Below are 21,714 nucleotides of genomic sequence, written 5' to 3' on the forward strand. Positions count from 1 at the left end.
ATGCTACCTATAGTGGGCAGCTGGGATCAAAATGCACGGCGGAAAGCGCTGAACGTGGTGTGTGACGGCCTTAATCACTGCGGCTCCCCTGGGAGGGGACACCACACTAGCCCCATTTCACGGATGAGGAAGGTGAGACTCAGAAAAGGGGCGGTAAGCGGAGAAATCCAACACCTATTGATCGCCTCCCGTGTGCTGGGTTTTGTAAACACAGTATGTCAGGGCACCCTGCGGGAATAACTCAGACTCTGAAATCAGATTTCCTGCGTTTGAATCCCAGTCCTACCACATGCTCTTGACAAGTTACTTAAACTCTCTGGGCTTCACTTTCCTTACCTGTTAAATAAGAGCCCTAGCTTCCAAGATAGAGCAGAGATTAAACGACAGAATGCCTGGGAAATGTGCAAAGTAGGCTCTCTCACATAGCAAACCCTCAGAACGTTCTAACCGGTGTAGGAAAAGAGACCGTAGTGTCGGTACTGACTGGTTCCAGCCCCAGCTTGCCTTCCTACTTGTTCTTAATGCTCTCTGCTTATATTTCCCCATTTGCAAAATGGGCAGAACTTTTTAACATTCGTTATTTAGTTGTGATGAGAATTAAACGAGTTAGTGCAGGTAGAATGCATAGAATGGAATCTGGCGTCGCATAAGCATCGGACAAGTGTTAACTTTTATTGTTTCTTCTTGGGCCCGGTTTTGAATCCTGGCACCCGCCACCACTTCCTTGCTGTGTGACCTGGAGCAGGTTTCTTCATCTCTCTGTGCCTCCCTTTCTTATTTTCTATAAAGTGTGTGTGTGTGTTTATAAAATAATTCCTACCTAAAGATACTACTGTGAAGTTTAAACGAGATAATCCCGTAAAGAACCTAAAACAGTTCCTGGCACAATAAACAACAGATATTATTGTTTGCGTTTTTACAGGAAACTAAAGTTCCGAAAGGCAGAGCGACTTGTTTAAGGTCGCGGGACTAGATGGTGGCGAGGTCGGGACTCGAACTCTGTAGGAGAGCCAAGGTCCAGACGGGGATTCCGAGGGGCCGAGGGAAGAGACTGAGGAGAGAAGGGGCGCGTTCGGCGCTCGGCTGGCCTAGCCTCGGGGGCGGGCACCGGGGGCGGTGCGTGGGCGGGGCCACGGCCGCTCCTCCCCGGCCCGGCGGCGGCGGCGGCGGCGGCGCGCCTTGCGCTCGCTCGGCGCTCGGCTGGGGCGGCCTGGCCCACAATGAATGGCCGCCGCGGCTGCCGCTGCTGCTGAAGCGGAGGCCGCGGAGGCCGCGGAGGCGGACGCCGAGGCCCCGGCGCAGGGGGGCGCGCCCCGGGCCCAGGCCCGGCCCCAGCCGCCGCTGCGGAGCTCGCCGGGAGCCCCCGGAGCGCGGCCACGGCGCAGGTGAGGCGGCCCGCCCCAGGCCCGGTTCCGGCCTCCTTTCGCCGGGACGGCCGGAGGGCATCCGAGGTCCGGCTAAGGGTTGAGGGGGGAGGACATGGGGGCCTCCTCCGACCGGGGAGGAACCTGGTTAGCAGCTTGCACTGTGCCCCGGCCCGAGTGCGGAGAGTCCCGGTCCCCGCGAGCGGCCTTGAGCGTCCAGCCCCGGGCCGGGCCGCGGAGCTTGGGGGCGTCGGGATCAGGCCCAGACCTCCTCCTGTCATTCCCCGCGAGAGGGGAGCGAGACCAGGCCCGGGCAGGTGCAGGGGTGGCTGGGGGCCGGGAAGTTGGAGGGAGGGCCGGTGGAGGAAAAGTGAGGAGGCGCCGGGGAGACCGGAGGGGGAGGGGGAGGAGGAGTCGGGCTTTGGGCCGGCCGAATGGCGGAGGAGGGGAGAGTGGCTTGGCCGGAGGGAAACGGCCCCGAGGGGGGGGCGGGGAGGGGCCGGGCTGGCAGGTACAGTCGGGGCGCTGGAGGAGGTGGGTCAGGTTACAGGCCTGGGGGCGGTTGAGGAGAAGCCCAGGAAGTGGGGCAGGGTGGGTGTGGGCGGAGTTAGTTCTAGTGGGGGCGGTTAGGAGATCCCTGAAATGTTTGCAGGGGTCACATGAGGTTTCAGTTCGGAGAGTGGGGAGGGGGTGGCGAGGACCTGATACGGAGGCGATCAGGTAGGTTGAGGAACTACTGTAGGAGCTTTGGGAGTCCGGGGGAGGCAGAGCCTTTGCGCTAAGTAGGCTAGTGGTGATGTGGGAGCAGGTCCGGAGAAACTAGTGTGATCAAAAGGCAAGTGCCAAGGTGCACCCCCTCCCCCCTTCCCCGTCCAGGCGTTAGCTTGGGGCCAAATCTGAGGGGTTTCTTCTTTCTCACACCTCATCCCTGCCTGTCTCAGGCTCTGGGTCCTGACATACCCTTTGGGCAAGCCTCTGCTGGCTGCTCCAAGGTGCTAGCCCGCCCACCTGGGCGTTTGTGTGGGCAGCTTGGGAAATCGTCTGGAACACCTAGCTCGGGCATCTTGTTTACCACCCTTTTGTCCACCTCCACCCCATATATCTGTAGGGAGGCAGCCCAGCCCCTGAGTATCTTAGGGTCCTAAGATTCTTTCTCCACTTTTTGTGACCAGAGCCTTGAGGCTCAAGCCTAGGGGTTGGGACCTCACTACCTTTCAGGCACCAGCTCTCCGCAGGTGAGTTACTGGGAGGTGAGCATATAAAGCTCTGTTCATTGTGTCTTGAAGGCTCCTGATGGGGGGAAGGCAGGTCACCAAGAAAGGGATCAAACCAGGCACCTACACCCTGGCCCAGGCCTTTGGTGCTCCGGGTCCCAGGGCTCTGCCTCTGCGGTGCTCTTCCTGGGGCAGGCCCTGTGCTGAGCTTGCTGGTTAGATGAGCTCATTGATTGCTCACCACCACCAGGTCAACTTAGGCCTTCTTCATGGTACTGGGGATGAAGCCGCGACCCCATGACTTGTCCCAGGTCCCACAGCTAGACAGTGGCCGACTGGGATTGACTGATCCTCCGCCCCAGCCCGCAGTCCCCTAGAGCTGGCCTTTTAGGAGCGTGACTGGAAGAGCCCACTGTTCTGGATTCCCTGGTGGGAATTCTCTGTCCAGGACTTTTCTCTTGCCCATCCCTTGCGGACAGTTTTGCTGGTGTCCCGGGGAGCCAGATCAGTGGAAGCTTTTTTCCCAGAGGCAAGGTCATCCCTGTTATAATGGGAGCCAAGAGGTCAGGGGTCACAGAGCTGTGGGCTGGCAGAGGGAGGTGGTTATGAGGATGGAACCTGGCTCTGGAGCTGGATTTTTGCTTTTTTTCCTGGTTTATCTTTCCCTCTGTTTGGTCCCCAGTCAGACCACCCCTGCTTTTGTTCCTTCTCTCTGGGCTAACTGCAAAGCTGTTACCAATGTGTCCTGGGAACGTTGACTTGGGAGCCTCAGTACCTGAGGCAGGAACCACAAACTGCTGGGTCGAGTGGTATCAGCTAGATCTGGGTTTAATGATGGCTTGTCACCTCATTCCCTCCCTTCCCCCAATCTCCTTGTAGTTCCTAGAACTGCCCCCACCTGGGCTCGGCCCTCCTTCCCTCTTTGGCTGGCCTCCTGGTTTTGGGAGGGGTAGAAACTGGGCCAGCAGCCCCATGTAAAGAAGCCTTCCCCCTGCCTGGTTGGGCTGAGGCTGGCTGCCGTGGCGCAGCCTGGGGCCTCGGCCGGGGCTCCGGGCTGGGTACTTAGGATTGGGCACAGCTGCCTCCAGTCATAGAGCTGGAACGGGGGCAGAGACTGGTAGGAGTTGGCCGCTGTGTGTGATGGCAGAGAAGGGGGCAGTGAGTCCGAGCCTGTGCCTGGAGCTGGAGAAAGCACTCTTAATAATTGCTTTTCTGTGAGGATTTAGGGTGCCCAGACCTGGGGCGCCAGAGGAGGCCAAAATAGCCTGGCAGGCAAGAGCAACAAGTTAAGGGACCCTTGGGACAGTTTGATTTCACATGGGTGCCAACTCCCTGCTGGGGCCCGGGGAGCAGCCCTGAAAAGCAGCTCCTAGAACTGCTCTCAGCAACTTCTAGTGAAGGTTAGACAAAGGTTTGTCTGAAGGTGACTGACCTCAGACAAACAAATGATCAAGCTCATTTCTGATATCCGCGCGTTCATGAATATAGTAAAACCAAGAGAAGTGATGGTGCTGGGGTGGGTGGAAAGCATTAGATTTGGGTGGTCAGGGAAGGCTTCCAGGCGAGCTGAGCTCTGAATAATAAGAGATCAGCCTGCTGGTGGGGGAGCTGCGGCAGGGAGGGGCGAATGTTCTAGGCAGACAGGACAACACATTGAAAGCCTTTATTTAGCATGTGCCAGGCTCCTGCTAAGTGCTCTAAACATTTTGTCTTCATGAGGGAAGGAGTGAAGGGTGACCCTAGCGTGGAGATAAGAGACCCTTAGTGCCGTTCCCAGAAAAGAAGCGTCTGATCTCAGGGTGTCCTGGATCACCCCATTGCCCCCAAATGCAAGTCCAGACCCCTTGGCCTACATCCAAGGCCTTCTAAAATCTGTTGCCCCGGCCAAGCAGTGGGGAGCCCCAGCAGGTTCTTGCACAGGGCTGCAAGGAAATGAGTTTCGGTCAGTTTGGCAGGACCCGTCATGGAGGTCAGCCTGGAGGCATGGGGTTTGGAGAGGGTTGCGGGTTGGTCCAGGAAAGTCTGACCCGGCTCATCAGTGTCACTGCCAGAGACTGTGGTGGAGGAGGGCCTGCCAGGTTCAGGTGGGGCTTGCAGCATTTGAGGCAAAGGTGAGCCGGCCTTGAAGACATGGAGGTGGTGTTTGCACCAGCCTCTGCTCCTTCTCTTGGGTCCTCCCTGCCTCTCATCACTCCCATCCCTTTCCTGGGTGTCACGCTGCTCTGAGCACTTTCACCCATTTGTAAATCACTTAAGCCTATGCCTAGCATGAGCACGCAGGCCCGCCTCCCTGCCTCTGCTCCTGGGTCCCCTTGGGCAAGAGTGTCATCCCTCTGTCTCCTCCTGAAGAGCCTTCTGAGCCACAGAGGCTGTGAGGTGGGACTGAACAGGTGGCTGTCTCGTTGTGTCCAGTATCTGGTTGTGATCATTGCCCCTGTCTCCTCAGGATAGACAGGATGTGAAGGTCTCAGCATCCTTAGAGGTCCGAGGGCCCTCTGTGAGGACCGTGACTGAAGTAAGCAGAGGGTGGGTAAAGGTGAGCAAACATGGTGTAGTGGAGAGTCAGATTCCACTGTTAGTGCCACCTTGCTCAGCCAGGAGACCCTGGGCAAATGCTGTGGCCTTGGCGCCTCAGTTTAAGTATCTGATAAGTGGGGACAAGCAGGCATACCTGCACTGCAGTGGTTCTCAACCAGGGGTGATTCTGCCCCCCTCAAGGGATGCTTGGGAAATGTCTGGAGACATTTTTGGTTGTCACAGCTGTCACAGTAGAGGCCAGGAATGCCCCTCAGTATCATATAATGTACAGGGCAGCCTCCACGACAGCGGATGATCTGGCCCCAGTGGCAGCAGGGCCTCAGTTGGGGCTCCCCGCTGCGTGGTTATTGGGAGGGTCATGTGAGACGTTGGTGTCTGGGGTGTGATCAGCTGGTGCTGGGAAGGCAGTGCAGGGAGCCCTCAGTAAGTATGGCCTGATAGCTCATGAAATGGCCTAAGGTTCTGGGAGATGGTGAGCGGTATAAGATGCCTCTGCTGCTGTCAGGGAGTTTGCAGTCCTGTGAGGGGCTAGGGGGACAGACAGAAGGGGGAACATAACTAATAATAGCAGCTGAGCACTGACTGCAAAGTCAGCACCAGCCTACCTACCTGTGTTACCTTAAGGTGGTTTAATCCTCAAAACAGCCTTGTGAGGCGGCTGCTTGTTTTATAGTTGGGAAAGACTGACGTGGGGGGTGGTAAGCACTAGTACAGATAAATGTTTTCTGGGAGCGTAGAGGAAGGAAAGCGTAATTCTAAGCGGGGAAGCTTTGTAAGGGATATTTGAGGCTAGTAAAACAGGATTCTGATTCTTTTGTCCTGCCAAGGCCCTGCAGGGTCTCCAAGCACATCTCCAGGACCCATCCCCAGTAACGCCCAGCCTCCTTTGTGTTAGCCTCCCCAAGGTCACCTCAGGGCCTTTGCACTTCCCTCCACCCTTTGTGCAGCTGCTGCCCTGCCCCCTTGTCCTTGGGTCTGGAGGCACACCGGGAGTATGAGGTAACTCACAAAGGTGGGCTTGAGGTCAGAGTGGGAAGGGGGTGGGGCCTGGCTGGGTTCTCTTAGGAGCTGCTGCAGGCAGAAGCCAGATTGCTGAGGACTTCGAGGAGAGAGTGGGAGGGGGGAGGGAGGAGAGGCAGCAGGCTGGATTGCTCTTTCCCGGAGGTGGCAGTGAGGGGAGGAAGAGTAGAGAGTAGCTGGGGGAGGCTGGGGGAAAGAAGAAGGCTTCAGGGGGAGCGGGAATAGCACCTAGAACCCTTGGGCTGGGGCCTCAGGTGGGCAGCAGACCCCAGCTCGGGTCTCGGCTTCCCTTCTCAGCTCTGGTTTCTCAGTTTTCCCAGTCATGAAATGGGTCTAGCTGTGGTGGCCGCCTGCCACAGGGAGCAGCAGGGCCATGCGGAGGATGAGTGCAGCCTGGGCCAGCCATGGTCAGGGAGCCCCAACTGCCATTATCTCCTGATTCTTGGACAGGAGCCACGTGGCCTGGATGCCATCCTGGGCCTTGCTCTCCTCATCTGTAAAATGGCAGGAAGACTCATTTCTTCCTCAGAAACTGGTGAGAGGAATAGCTGAGCCCTCGTCGGGTGCTGGTGCACAGTAGGGGCAACTTCCATGCCACCAACCATTGCTAATCCTGTCACCCACTGTGGAGTTAACAGGAGCTTTTCAGGGAAAAAGAAAATGAATTAAATGTGCATGTACCTTAAAAAGATCTGTACAATCGGGTATCGCCTTGTTCTTCACTAGCTAATGTTTGCCTAAACTACCTTCCAGTTCGGCTCCTGCAGAGGGTCCGAATGGCTTTGGGCCAGGAATGCACTCCGAGCAGCCTGGGGGGTGTGCCACTTTCCTGCCCCCAGTTGTCACTCTGACCTCATGCTGAGCTGGGTGAAGGATTGTGGGGCTTTCCAGGGGCCTCTGTCCTTCTTACGCTTGGAGTTAGTGGGTTCCCTTAACCAGCTTACATGTCAATGGGCAGCTCACCACTTCCCTGGAAAGTCAGCCAGAAAAGACAGTCCTTGGTGAGGCAGACATAGATCTGCCCCCCAGCCACTGCTGGCTGGGGTACTCGGAGCTCCTTCAAAGAGCTGGCAGTTTCCACCCCTAGGAATTGCACTGCAACACAAGCACCTCCGTTTCAAGCCTGCCGCACCCTAGCGGGATCCGGCAGTAGGACAGCAGTCAGTGGGAATCCCAAGTTCAGTTACATTGAGCCCCAAGTGGGACCCTGACTGCAGGCCACCCACCTGCTATGGCTGCCAGAGGAGGGTGTCTGTCTGAGCAGCACCCTCTGCGTTGGCCCCGGCGGCCCCCACTGCGGTGCGGGTGGCACCCCTGCCCAGCCTCAGAGACCTCTTCCAAGTCCCACTCTGTTCTAGTCACAGTGCGACTAAAAGGGGAGTGTAGTTGGAAGTAACAAATCATTCATTCATTCCGCTAACAACGATTGTGCGTCCACTGTGTGCCTGTCTAGTTGTAGGGGCAGGGGACATAGTAGTGTGAACCAGACAGGCAGTCGCCCTGCCCTGGTGGAGCTGACACAAAGCCAGGGACACATCTAGTTGGTAGATGGTGGGAAGTGCCAAGGAGGAAAAGTGAAGCAGAAGTGGCCGGAGGAATTGGGGTTGGCAAAGGCTGTCTTTGGAAATCTGAGATAGGTGATCAGGGGTGTGACCATCTTGGGGCCTGCCTTGTAAGAGGTCTGAGAGCAGGCAGTCCTTACTGTGCAGGACCCCCATACACATCGTAGGGGCACAGGTGGTGAGAACTGGTTTTGAAGAAATCGGAGGTGTGAATCCTAGGCTCTTCACCCAAGCAAGGAGGGCTAGATAGAGCCTGTGTGCACTGCAGCCAGAGCAGGCTTGAGGGGAGAAGGGCTCGGCTGAGGATGCATTGTGTGGGCATCTGGGGTATGTGCAAGTCTGCCGTCCAAGGGGAGGTCCAGGCCAGGGGCTCCATGAGGGAGTTGTGGGGTGAGTAGATGATGTTTGTTTGGTTTTGGCCACGGCGTGCAGGATCTTCCCTGACCAGGGATCAAACCTGTGCCCCCTGCATTGGGAGCATGAAGTCTTAACTTCCCTGGATCTCCAGGGAAGTCCAAGTAGATGGTGTTTTGAGCCTGTCTTAGTCCGCTTGGGTCGCCATAACAAAATACCATAGACTGGGCAGCTTAAACAACAGACATTTTCTCACAGTTCTGGGGGCTGGAAGTCTAAGATGCCAGCGCAGTCAGGTTCTGGTTGGATTCTAGTGTGCTCATGTGGCCCTTAGTGTCTGCGCTTGGAGAGAGAAAGAGAACTCTCTCTTCCTCTTCTTATAAGGACAAAGAGTTCTGTTGCATTAGGGCCCGACCTTTATGACCTCATTTAACCTTAATTACCTTCAAATAAGACCCTGTCTCCATATACAGCCACCCGGGGGATTAGGACTTCAACTTAGAAATTGGGGTGGGCGACACAATTTAGTCCACATCAGAGCACTGAGACTGGGTGTGATCCCCCAAGGAGAGAAGCAGACTAAAGACTGAGCCCAGAGCCAGCTTTGCCTTCCTCCAGTTTCTGGAAGGGCCGTGCCTGCTTCTCCCTTGGGGCTCTGCACACCTTCCTTGTTCCTTGAGGACCACGCTCCCAGCCCACCACTGCCCCATTAGATCACCCCCCACCTCCACCCCCTTGTGCCCCCCAGACCTCAGCTCCAGTGTCCCCTCCTCCGGGTGAGGTCAGAGGCGCAGACCTGCAGCTCGTTGATCCGTGTGACCCTGGATGAATGGTCATGTCTCTTCCTGGACCATGAGCTCCGGAGGCAGGGCCTTGTCTTAGTGGTGGCCTGCCTCAGGCTCTGGGCACTTCCTGCCCCAGGCAAGGCGCTTGGCAAATATTTGTTGAGTGACTGTTGAGAGGTCATGGAAACCCTGTGTCGTGCCCTTGCGTCTCGTCAGGAAACCCACTCTCTTCCGGGGCCAGGAGTAGCGATGGAAGGGTCCCCTTGGCCTTGTGTGGGTCTGGGGGCCGCCCCTTCCCTGCAGGGGGATCTGGGCACCCCAGAAGATGTGCCGGCTCATGTGCCAAGTTGTGAGGAGAGAGAATTCAAATACGGTTTTCTGCCCCTGGGGAGATTATAGTCAAGTGGGATTTAATGTTCTCAGAGGTAAGCATAAGGGCCCTGTGGCTTGGGGGTTGCGGGGAGTGCCGAAGAGGGCATCTTCTCCAGTCTGGTGAGTTCTCAGAGCACGGGGCAGCTGAGGGTGAATGAGGAAGATGCGGGTAGTGGGAGGAGAAGGGCGCTCCGGGCAGGGTGCACAGCTTGGGTAAAGGTCTGGCTGAGGGGAACCGTGCAGTACAGGCGAGGGACTCGGGCTGGTGAGGACAGAACTGTTGGCTGGTTTAGAGGACCGCACCGCCCCCCACCCCCACCCCCACCCCGGCTCTCCATCCTACCACTTCCCAACCAGCAGGTGACCCAGGCCGAGCGCCAGCTGCTTTCGACCTGTTTCCTCTGGAAGCCTGATCTGGCTCCACGGCTCCTCCCTCACAGCTGGTGTAGGTGAGGGGCAGGACCACCGGCCATTGTTCTTCTGAGTCTGGCAGCCTGGATTGGTGCCACGATCCAGGGGTGGGTCTCTAGTGGTCTCCAGTGGCCTCTTCCACCTCCCCCCACCCCATACCCTGTCCTACTTACAGGGGCAGCGAGGCAGACCTAGCACCCCACTCCCTGTCACTGCAGAGGGTGCGTGCCTGTGCACGGATTGCATCAGCCTTTTGCAGAAGTTGTGCCCCCGCCCCCCGCCGCCATTGCTAGTTGAAGGCTTCAAAGCCCTGGGTGCTGGGCTCTGAGGCCCCATGGGGTTCACGAGGCCTGGGGACCCCAGACTGAGTGTCAGGTTGGCTCTCGCCCTCGGGAGCCCTCCTCCTTGCATCTCTTTTCCCTCCTGTTGAGAACCTTATCGCCCCCATGCTGAGCGCTCACCACAAAGCCATCCTGCACCAATTCCCGGTGAGGGGTCAGACCCTGAAGTCCAACTGCTTGGGACGGGGCAGGGCGGTGCTGTGATCACCACGCACAAAGTGGGGCCCTGCTAGCCTTCACTGTGGAGTGCTGTGAGCACTTTGGTAGCCTTCCGGAAATGCGTGCAACAGTGTCCGTCACACCGAGCACAGTTAGGAGGACACTTTGCAACGCCCTCCGTAGCCCCAGAAGCATCCACACCCATATGTGTACTGCCTCAGCCCCCTTCCCCCGTTCCCCCATGCTTCCCCACCCCCACCCCGCAGCTGCCATTTCCCAGACAGGAGCAGTCTATTCCTGCCTTGGTACACTATCTGACACGTTTACAAATATTTATTGACCGCCTCTCTCTGTTCTGATGAGCTAATCATGAGCAAATCTGCCAGCATGCCTGCCCCCTCTGGAGCTGACAGTCTCCTTGCGGAGTACCTATCTACACAACTTGTTTTTGACTGCGCTATGCAGCATGCAGGATCTTAGTTCTCCAACCAGGGATCGAACCCGTGCCCCCTGCAGTAGAAGCATGGAGTCTTAACCACTTGACTGCTAGGGAAGTCCCCTGTCTACAACTTTTAAAACAATACCCTGTCTCCCGTAGAGGCTCATTCCTGAGTCACTCACCCGCTTCTCTCTGTCCCCGCCACTGATGCTGGGAATTCTCCCAAAGCTGGTCTGGGCCCAGTCTCCCTTGCTCCGGGCTTCCCATTGCTCACTCTCAGACATTCATCCTCACCAGGCCAGGGCCCACCTGTCCCACACCCTGTGCCGCTTTCCAGCCACACTGGCTCCTTCCTGCCCAGGACTGTTGGTTGCTCTCTCCATCTCCCCATCTTTACCTCGCTCACTCAGTGACACACTCACCCCAACTAAAATCACGCCCTGTGGCTCCTCACTAGACAGTGAGCTACATGTGGGCACAACCAGTCCTCTTCAGGGCTATGTCCCCAGCACCTTGCAGTCCATCGGGTGGGTTGGATGTATACCTCCCCATTTTACACATAAACTGAAGGACAGAGAGGTGAGCGGCTGGCCTGACGTCATGCAGCTTCAGAGTGGGGCTAGCAGCAGAACCCAGGTCTGAGGGACTCTAGCTCCACCGCATGCATGTCCTGCTTTGGTCCTCCCCCTTGGGGTGTAAGCCTTCCAAGCCAGGGGTCTAGAGCACCCCTCCAGGGACTAGAGGCCAGGCAGCCTCTTCCTTGGCTGCCTCGGCCCTGGTCACTTGGGCCCTAGTACCCGGGGGGTCTTCTGTTTGGCAGCCTGGGGAGGCGGGTCAGGGCTACCAGGGCCCTGGAGGAGGCTCTCTGGGCTCTATCCTTTGCCTCCTCTTGGTGCCTCAGTTTCCCCTACCGCCTCATTCAGAGGCCCAGCTCTGAATGAGGCGGTAGGGGAAACTGAAGCACCAGCTCCTAGCCTGTCCGGCCCTTAGTTTGACCTCCTGGGACGTGCATGCTGCCGTCTAATTAGGATTTCCCTGTCTCTGCCTCCCCCTCCTGATTGCCTTTTTGTTTTTCGCGGTGGCGACAATGATTTTGATGAGGAAGAGGAGGGTACAGCAGAGGGGAATCATGGATTTCAGTGCCCAGACAGATCTGGGGGAGCCAGGACTCACCCTTGCCCTGAAGTGCACCTCTGAGCCCATGGGCGCATGGCCCCTTGTGTTCCTCCAGGTAGCCCTTTCTGAATGAACCTGGGTAGGGCCCAAGTCTTCACTGCATCCCCAATCCTCAGCCCATCGAGGCAGCTTAGAATAGACTGGTTAAAGAAAAAAAACTGAAAGATGCATGAGAGCTAACATGGGAGTGAGAGATGAACAGCTGGGGGCTCTAGTTAGTTCCTGCCTCAGGGCCTTTGCACACACTCTTCACCTTTTTCCTCTTTCTTCTCACCAGCCTGACACTCTGCTCAGGCCTCTCTTCTCACCCATACCTGCCCATTCAGGACAACTGCCCTCCACAACTATAGAATGGCAGGGGACTCAGTTTTACCAGTGGGGGCACTTGTAAAGCCATATCTTCCCCCAGAGCCCTTTTATGATTGCCTGCAGAGCATCAGACATGCTGTCCTCACCCGACCAGTTCTTCCTCCTGGGTTGGAACATGCACTGATGGAATAGGCTCTGATGCAGAAGGTCACACATTTGAGAGGTGCCAGGGCCCCCCAGGTGGTACTTCACAGGTCAGGATGGGGGTGGGCTCCCTGAGCAGGATCTCATGCAGTTCCTTAAATTCACATTTCTTTCTCCACCCACCCCTCAAGCACTTTGGGGTGAATTGTTTGTGGTGTGATTTCACACACTTTATTTTTTTATTTTATTTTATTTTTTAAAATTTATTTTATTTTTGCCTGCATTGGGTCTTTGTTGCTGTGCACAGGCTTTCTCTAGTTGAGGCGAGCGGTGGCTTCTCTTGTTGCAGAGCATGGGCTCTAGGCGCGCAGGCTTCAGTAGTTGTGGCTCACGGGCTCTAGAGCGCAGGCTCAGTAGTTGTGGTGCACGGGCTTAGTTGCTCCGTGGCATGTGGGATCTTCACGGACCAGGGCTTGAGCCCGTGTCTCCTGCACTGGCAGGCAGGTTCTTAATCACTGCGCTACCAGGGAAGTCCCACACACTTTATTTTAAATATTATTTACTTTTGTAAATAGGTAATACATTCACCAGGTTCAAAATTTAAAAGACCCTAAGATGGAATTCCCTGGCAGTCCAGCAGTTAGGACTCTGAGCTTTCACTGCCAAGGGCCTGGGTTCAATCCCTGGTCAGGGAACTAAGATCCCACAAGCCGTGTAGTGTGGCCAAAAAAAAAAAGACCCTAAGAATGTACATGGTAAGTCTCATCCCCAGTTCTACACAGAGGACATTAGTCTTATGGTTTCTTTCGTCCTTTTACAGCTTTATTGAGATGCATATACCAAGCAGTTCACCCGTTTGAAGTGTACAGGTTCAGGAGTTTTTAGTATATTCGGAGTTGTGCATCCATCACCACGATTTCTGAACATTTTTCACGAGGGCAAGAAGAACCCCTGCACCTGTTTGCTCACACTCCCCTAATCCTCCAAGCACCCCCAGCCCCAGGCAGCCACTAATCTGCTTTCTGTCTCTCATCGATTTGCCTGTTCTGGACGTTTCATATAAATGGGATTGTATAATATGTGGTCTTTTCGTCTGGCTTCTTGCATTTAGCATAATGTTTTCAGGGTTTATCCAAGTTGTAGCATGTAGCAGTAGTGCATTCCTCTTTATGACTGAGTAGTATTCCATTGTGGATTGACCATATTTTGTTTATCCATTCATCAGTTGATGGACATTTGGGTTGTTTCCACCTTTTGCCTATTGTGAACAGTGCTGCTGTAAACATTCACGTACAGGTGTATGTGTGGATATATGTTTTCATTTCTCAGGAATAATTCCTAGAAGTGGAATTGCTGGGTCACATGGCAACTTCATGTTTAACCATTTGAGGAACGGTTTTCCACAGCAGCTGCACCATTTCACATTCCCACCAGCAGTGTAGGAGGGTTCCGGTTCATTTCTCATCCTCACCAATACTTATCTTTCTTATTCTAGCCAGCCTAGTGGGTGTGGAATGGTGTCTCATTGTGGTTTGGATTTACATTACCCTGATGACTAGTGATGTTCTCATGCAGTTTCAGGGTTTCTCGAGTGGTCATTCAGTCATTCAGCAAATGGTGATTGAGCGTCACGTGCTCAGCACTGCAAACGCAGTGTGAAAAATCGGATGACTCTGCCTTCTTGGTGTCTCTATGCCTGTTACCCTATGTGTGTAGTGCTAGTGGTGGTTAATGCTCACGGGGGGCTCACTGTGTTATCTCATTTAATATTCAAGCACAGACGTGTGAGTATGCCTTTGCCCTCCTTTCTGCAAAGGGACGGCATAGGCCACCCCGGCCTATAGCTGACTTAGCTGATTTGACAGTCTGTCACAGAGGAAAGGCCATGCTGGGACAGGAGTGGGCGGCACCTGTGATTCTTACAGTCGTGGCAAATTCCACCATGTGGCTGTCCACGCTCCCGTGTGTCTCCTTGCAGCGGGCTGAGTCTGCCATCTGACCCTGTCCCTCCGTCTCTCCCTGTCCCCTGCGCAGCCGCCGCCGCCATGGCCCAGACCCTGCAGATGGAGATCCCGAACTTCGGCAACAGCATTCTGGAGTGCCTCAACGAGCAGCGGCTGCAGGGCCTGTACTGTGATGTCTCGGTGGTGGTCAAGGGCCATGCCTTCAAGGCCCACCGGGCCGTGCTGGCCGCCAGCAGCTCCTACTTCCGGGACCTGTTCAACAGCAGCCGGAGTGCGGTGGTGGAGCTGCCGGCGGCTGTGCAGCCCCAGTCCTTCCAGCAGATCCTCAGCTTCTGCTACACGGGCCGGCTGAGCATGAACATGGGCGACCAGTTCCTGCTCATGTACACAGCGGGCTTCCTGCAGATCCAGGAGATCATGGAGAAGGGCACAGAGTTCTTCCTCAAGGTGAGCTCCCCCAGCTGTGACTCCCAGGGCCTGCACGCCGAGGAGGCCCCCTCATCCGAGCCCCAGAGCCCTGTGGCGCAGACGTCGAGCTGGCCGGCCTGCGGCACCCCACTGCCCCTCGTGTCTCGCGTCAAGACAGAGCAGCAGGAGTCGGACTCTGTGCAGTGCACGCCCGTGGCCAAGCGGCTGTGGGACAGCAGCCAGAAGGAGGCCGGCGGTGGCAGCAGTGGCAACGGCAGCCGCAAGATGGCCAAGTTCTCCACCCCGGACCTGGCCGCTAACCGGCTGCCCCAGCAGGCCCCGGTCGTGGCGGCAGCACAGCCCACCGGAGTGGCGGGGGGGCCCGGGGCCGGGCAGCCGGCAGGGGGCGTGGCAGCAGCGGCAGGCGGAGTGGTGAGTGGGCCCAGCACGTCGGAGCGGACCAGCCCGGGCACCTCAAGCGCTTACACCAGCGACAGCCCTGGCTCTTACCACGAGGAAGATGAGGAGGAGGACGCGGGCGAGGAGGGCACAGACGAGCAGTACCGGCAGATCTGCAATATGTACACCATGTACAGCATGATGAACGTCGGCCAGACCGGTGAGGTGCCCCACCACAACCCCAAGCCTGGCCCCTCGCCCCCGCCCCCGGCCCTGCCCCCAACACACCAATTTCGCCCCTGACAGCCGAGAAGGTGGAGGCCCTCCCTGAGCAGGTGGCCCCCGAGTCCCGGAACCGCATCCGAGTGCGGCAAGACCTGGCGTCTCTCCCTGCTGAGCTCATCAACCAGATCGGCAACCGCTGCCACCCCAAGCTCTACGATGAGGGTGACCCCTCTGAGAAGCTGGAGCTGGTAACAGGTGGGCTGGCCTCACTTGCTCCCTGAATTCCCCCTTCCCCCACCTTGGGCCTCAATGCCCTCTGGGCCAGCAGCCTGCAGCACAGTGCTTAGGAGCCAGGCTCAAGGTCCAACCCCAGCCCTGCCGCCCACTGGCTGTGTCCTGGGGCAGCTGACACCTCTTTGCATTGATACAAATCAAAGACTGGCTTGTAGCTTTCCACCCCGGAGTCTGGTGTAAGTGTGGGCCAGCATTGTTGGCCACATGGGAGTAGATCAGTGGCTTCATAGCGTGGTTTGAGGGTTGATCAACACGGTGGTTAAGAATTTGGCCCTCGGACTCAGGGTGTCAGGGTGCGAGCATCTGCTGCCTGTTCTTTCTGATGCTGGTGGTTTTGTGGGCAAGGGCCCCGGCACGTTGGGTGCCCTGTGGATGGTGGCGCCACAGTCTCTGTCCTTTCCTGAGTGTTGAGGAGGACGCTCTAAGTTGAGTGGTTGGGGCGGGGTGGGGGGGTCTTGGTTGGGCCCAGGACGGGGCTTGGCCGAGTGGGGAACATGGCGGTTTGCCCATCATCCTCTGGCTCCCCCCCCCAGGCACCAACGTGTATATCACCAGGGCGCAGCTCATGAACTGCCACGTCAGCGCGGGCACGCGGCACAAGGTCCTGCTGCGGCGCCTCCTGGCCTCCTTCTTCGACCGGTGAGGCCCATGCCAGAGCCCAGATGTGGGGGAGGACGGGGTGCCCCATGCCCCTCACCACCACCACAGGGGGCCTGACTCCCCTCTCCCATACCCCTCGCCCAGGAACACGCTGGCCAATAGCTGTGGCACCGGCATCCGCTCTTCCAGTAACAACCCCAGCCGCAAACCGCTGGATAGCCGCGTCCTGCACGCTGTCAAGTGTAAGTGTCCACCTTTCTGGAGTCGGGATTGGGGGATGGAGGTCTGGGGCGGGCAGGTGGTCCTTTTCTCTGGTGTTGGCCCTGATGGATGGGTAGGTAGGGTTTGGTATTAAGAAGGATTCTGAGGTTCAGTCTAGGCTTGTGGGAAGAGGGCTGTGATTGGTTAGAGGGTTCTTGGTTAGAGATTTCTTGAGGGGGTGGGTAGGACACTGAAGGAAAGCCACGAAGCCTATGGGAGGGGGGGGTCTCAAACTTATCCTGGTCATCAGAGTGATGAAGTGGCCAGGCCTCAGCCAGTTGTCAGGAGGGAAGTCTAGGTTTTCAAGTGGAATCTCCCAGTTTCTGAATTCTGGCGAATGACCCACGTTTTTCAAGAGCACTGGGCCATCCCGCATCAAATCCACACATCCCATACGCATGGCCAAGCTCTGTCAGTCCTGGGCCCACTGATGTGGTGTAGCGTGCTGTCCGCAAGGCCTCAGTTTCCTCAGCTCCAAGGGGGGCATTCAGGGGTGCCATGGTTCCGGGGGGTGTTCAGGAGCAGTGTGGGGGCTGAGTGCCTGTTGGGAGGGTGGGAGGCCCAGGCTACGCTCGGCATGAGCTACCCATTCTGCCCGCACAGACTACTGCCAGAACTTTGCTCCCAACTTCAAGGAGAGCGAGATGAACGCCATCGCAGCCGACATGTGCACCAATGCCCGCCGCGTTGTGAGGAAGAGCTGGATCCCCAAGGTCAAGCCGCTTATGGCCGAGGGTGACGCGTACACCACCTTCATCAGCTACACGGGCAAGATAGAGCCGGACATGATGGGTGTGGAGCACGGCTTCGAGACGGCCAGCCATGACGGCGAGGCCGGCCCCTCGGCCGAGGAGGCCCTCCAGTAACCCCCAGCGGACCCTCCCGCGGGGCTGTCACACTCCCCCTCCTGTCACACCCGCCCACCATCTTGGTCACGAGCTACTGTCTGTCCTTCCCCAGGACCCGCGGGGGGCACTGCATGCTCCTGGCCCCTCTGCCTCCCCGTCCCACCCCCTGACCCCAATCCGATCAGGGATCCGGGCTGGGAGAGGACGGCAGGTGGTGCGAGGTCTGCATTGCCTTCTCTAGCACACACTCGTGCACAGTCGGGGGGCTCTTGCTCCCCCTCTCCTAATCCCTAGCAACTGTCTCCCCACTCACCAGGCCAGGCACAGGGAGGGGCTGGCCTGGGGGGCTTGGGAAGACCCCCTTCCCAGGCGCTGGGCCACCTAGCCGGAGCATTCCTCAGCCTCCGCCCCCCACTGCAGCCCCTTGGGGACTCACAGGGGCCCCGGGTTCTCAGGACCCCTCCCGCCACCACCTCCCAGTGCTTCCACGTTTCCAAAAGCGCCTTCCTGTCTCCCTTGTCTGTCCCTGCGCCTGGGGGCTGGGGTAGGCGAGGCCGTGAGGACTGCCCGTTTTACAGCTGAGGAAACTGAGGCTCAGAGAAACTCCATGACCGACCTAAGGTGGCGGGCGGTGGCAGGCCCAGCGCCCTTCTCTTCCCCCACCTGTGCTCAGCCTCTCTTGCCGCCACCAGCCCCCTGGGGCCTGAGAGGGGCAAGTCCTGAGAGGGGGCCCTTGGGGGCAGACCGAGGGTCTCTGAGAATAGGAGAGGTTTCCGGGGCTCGCAGAAGCGTGTGGGTGTGCGTGTGTGTGTGTGCGCGTGCGTGTGTAGAAGTTTTGCTTTTAAACAGATGAAGACGTGAGAGGCAGTAGGACCAGGGGTGGAACCCAGGGGAGCAGGCTGGGGGGTGCTGCTGCCTTTCCCTCCCTTCCCCAACCCCCACCCCCCACGGCAGGGCTCCCAGCCCCCACCCCCTGTACATACTTTTTAAAACATTTTTTTAGCTAATGAAATATTGAAGTATAAGATTCCTTTTATTTTTCAAACCAACGGGACCGTGTCTGATGTCCCCTTCGGTCCTCGGGGCTGTGGAAGGCAGGACGGAGTGGGGAGCCAGGGGCAGGCTGAATGTGCGCGTGTGTGTGGAGTGGGGGTGCGCGTTGCCGAGGGGGGGACCCCCCAGGCCCCGCTCTGCCTGGGCTCCCGTGGGTCTGGCCGGCTCACACTCAACCCCAGGGCCTCCCCCCAAGGGCTACATTGCAAGGGTGTCCCTGGTTTGTCCGGTTGGCTGAGTCCAGCTCCTGGCAGGGCCGGGTCCGCTTCATGGTTAAAGATTGTTTGCAGAATCTTCTTTTACCATTCCTCTCTTTCTATCCTTGGCCTAGCTCCACGAGTGGTTTTGTGTTTTTTTTTTTTGAGTTCTACATGTAAACTCAGAGGGTTCTTTTTGTTTTTTTAACTCCCCCCCCCGTACCCCTCCCCACACATGCTGGGTGTCCATTTCTTTGCAATTTCACATTTTTGTCTCTAGCCCTGGTTCTCACCGCCTCTGTCTCCCCCGCAGTCTGACTAGCCCGTTGCTCCCAGCAGCCTCTCTCTTTCCAAAGGCAAGGGGATTACAGGAGGTGGGGTGGTGGCCAGCTGGACCACTGGGATCTGACCTGGAGGCCTGCCCGCCCCCCCCAGGAGCCCCTGCCAGCCTGCGGGGAGCGGGTCCTTCCTGACATCTGCTTGCTGCCAGGGGCGGGGGGGTGGGAGTGGGGGTGGGGTCAGACCAGCGGGGCCCTGGCGCTCTGCTTTCCTGGCCCAGCCCCAGTACCTTAGCCCTCAGCCGGTCCGAGTGCGTGGTGGGGGGAGTCGACAGCCCCAGCTAAAGCACAAGCACCTTAGTCGCACCTCCCCTGCGCCCTCATCCTGGCCTCGACACCCCACCCCAGCGTAGATCCCAAAGCACAATATCCTGGCACTCGGCAAGCTGCCGGGCCGACCAAGGCCGAGGGTGGGCTGGGGCTCCAGCCAGACCCCAAAGGAAGCAGGAGTCTCCGGGCGCTCCCCTCCTTCCAGGCCTCAGCGGGGGCCAGCTCTCTGGGACTGGGGTCTTCTCCCTCCCCACCCCCTTGTCCTGGGCAGGCCCCTGTCCAGCCCCTCCTCGCCTTGTCCTCGGGTGGGGCTTGCCCCGTCCCTCCTCCGAGCCCCTGCAGCACTGGGTTGGGTGGCAGAGCCCTCTTGTTTCAGGGACTCCAGGAGGTGCCCCTGGCTCCCTGGACTGTGTGTATAGGTCTGGGGAGGGGGCGGGGGAGAGGGGCTGGGCAGGGGCGCAGGGGAGGAAACTCCTCACCAGGAGAGCCAAAGACAGGGTTGTGCCTTACCCCAGGAGCCACCCCTGCGCCCTCCCGCCCTGCCCTCCCCGTTCTTGGGCGGCCTGCTGCTTTTCCTGCTTTCCCTTCCCCTGGCCCTGCCCTGCCCTGAGCTGCATGGACCCCACAACCCCCCCACCCCCCGGGGCAGCCAGGAAGGAACATGAATGGAGGATCACCGACCAACGCAAAAAAGACTGGGGGCCCCCCTCCACCTCCCCCGGCCGCCCATTCACCCACGTCTCTTTCACGCAGGACAGACCACCCGCCCTGTCCGCGTGGAGTGCCAACACCCTCCCTGCCCTGGGCCGAGCCCCTCCTCCCCGGGCCCATAAGTGAGATTGCACATTAACTACTGTAAGAAGAGGAGCCGCACTGGGAAATGTGAACCATGAGAATATCAGTGATACTGATGAGGAGAATAAACTAAACGCCTTTGTAACAGCCCTGCTGCAAGCTGCTCACTGGGGGCGCGGGGTGGTGGGCCCCCCTCCTTCCGCAGAGCGACATCCCCATTCCCCAGGGCTTCACACTGACAAATGCAGTGGGGGCCCGGCTTGGGGTGTGCTCAGAACGGCCATGCCAAACGTCATGCCTCAGAATGTCGGCCTGAGGGGAGGGCCCTCTTTAGGTGGGAAAACAGCTTCCAGCAGCTTCCAGGTTGCCCCAGTATGTACAAACAACACCCTCCCTAGGCTCTTCCCTCACACGTGTGGGCCCTAAATCCTGCATGGGTGTCCCACGGGAGCCCCTCCAAAGCTAGAAGGCCAGCTGCTCCATGGAATTATCTGTATTACAGATCCACTTGCTGCCCTTCCGTGGTATTTGACACTCCCAGCCGCAGAAACGTGTCCTGAACGTAAGCCCACACCCTTCGCCCCATCCCGAGCCACTGCGTCTGGAAGGAGCACTAAAGTCAGAAGGAACACTAAAGTCGGGATGGCAAGCCTAAAATCAGCCGGTGGTTGTTTAAAATACCTGGAAGAGGGACTTCCCTGGTGGTCCAGTGGTTAAGACTCTGCGCTTCCACTGCAGGTGGCACAGGTTGGTCAGGGAACTAAGATCCCACATGCTGTGCAGGGTGGCCAAAAAACAAAAAAAACTGGAAGAGCTGTAGGGCCCTGAGGATATGAGTGGGAAAATGTTCTAACAACCGAAATAGAAAAGATGCAACGTGCCCTAGGGTCCCATTGATTCAGAGGTATCTCAAGCAGTGTGGGAAGACTACTGACAGACCTTAGGGATTCCATCAAATCAAAAGATCTTTGCTGGGGAGGTGGACAAGGGGTTTCATTTCCGCCCAGTCCAGGTCTCACCACCCCATGATGATTGGAGGGAGCTCCAGACTTCCTTGGGGCAGATGATTGAGGGTGACTCAATTCACAGGGTGACTTGGGCATGCTTCAATAAGACCAGCCCCCTCTGGAGTCCTGAAGCCCAGCTTCAACCAACAGAAAGCAGGGGTTTGGGGGAGCCAACAGCAGCATCAACAAAAATCCTCAGGTGACTCTGGTCCAGAGTCACTTCAAGTAACAGGAAGTCTGCCTGTCTTAACATGTAGGCAAGCCCAGGTAGGTGGAAACACTGTCAGACTCCCAGAAGCACATATTTTTAACCCCAGGAAGACTTAGAACCAAGTGTAGAATGGATCAAGACAACCTGAACCACAGCATTAGTGGTAGTGGTTTTGCATTTAAAAAATAAGTGTGTGTGTGGGGGGGAGAGCAGAATTCCCTGGCGGTCCAGTGGTTAGGACTCTACGCTTCCACTGCAGGGGGCCTGGGTTCGATCCCTGATCGGGGAATTAAGATCCCAAAAGCCACATGGTGCGACCAAAAAAAAATAATCTGAACATATTTGGTTCTCTTTGACAAATCAGCCTAATGGAATGACAGACATCCTTGTAAGAGCACTTTCCAATGTATAAATGAGCGACTGAGAAGGGTGGGCCTGATGCCTGATTACATAATGCTCAAGACGGAAACATCTAAGACAATAAGTTAAGATTCACAGCACTTACAAGTTTACCTGGCTTATAGGAATCATTTCTCCTACTCAGGAAGGCTCTATGGCAAAGCCCTTAAATTGACAAATGCTTTCTTGTTAGAGTGACCAGGTGTATGAGGGAGCCTAGTGGTACTCAGAGGCCCCTCGGAAGTGACAGCTCAGTT

At 57.3% G+C, this 21,714-nt stretch overlaps 1 protein-coding gene across 2 annotated transcripts; it reads left to right on the forward strand.

Annotated features, from left to right (window-relative positions):
* Nucleotides 1-39: 39 nt before the first annotated feature.
* On the forward strand, nt 40-19,701 carry NACC1 (nucleus accumbens associated 1). Of its 2 annotated transcripts, none has more exons than XM_082651034.1 (6): nt 40-132; nt 14,223-15,179; nt 15,266-15,439; nt 16,012-16,117; nt 16,223-16,320; nt 16,943-19,701. In XM_082651034.1, exons 2-6 carry the CDS (start codon nt 14,234-14,236, stop codon nt 17,203-17,205), a joined length of 1,587 nt encoding a protein of 528 aa, XP_082507160.1. In that variant the 5' UTR covers nt 40-132; nt 14,223-14,233; the 3' UTR covers nt 17,206-19,701. The 2 variants fall into 2 exon arrangements, with proteins under 2 accessions (XP_082507160.1, XP_082507161.1); XM_082651035.1 differs by lacking the exon at nt 40-132 and adding an exon at nt 1,330-1,385.
* The last annotated feature ends 2,013 nt before the right edge of the window (nt 19,702-21,714 follow it).

The sequence above is a fragment of the Grampus griseus genome (genome assembly GCF_964374135.1).
Source record: "Grampus griseus genome assembly, chromosome: 3".
In the NCBI taxonomy this organism is placed as follows: Eukaryota; Metazoa; Chordata; class Mammalia; order Artiodactyla; family Delphinidae; genus Grampus; species Grampus griseus.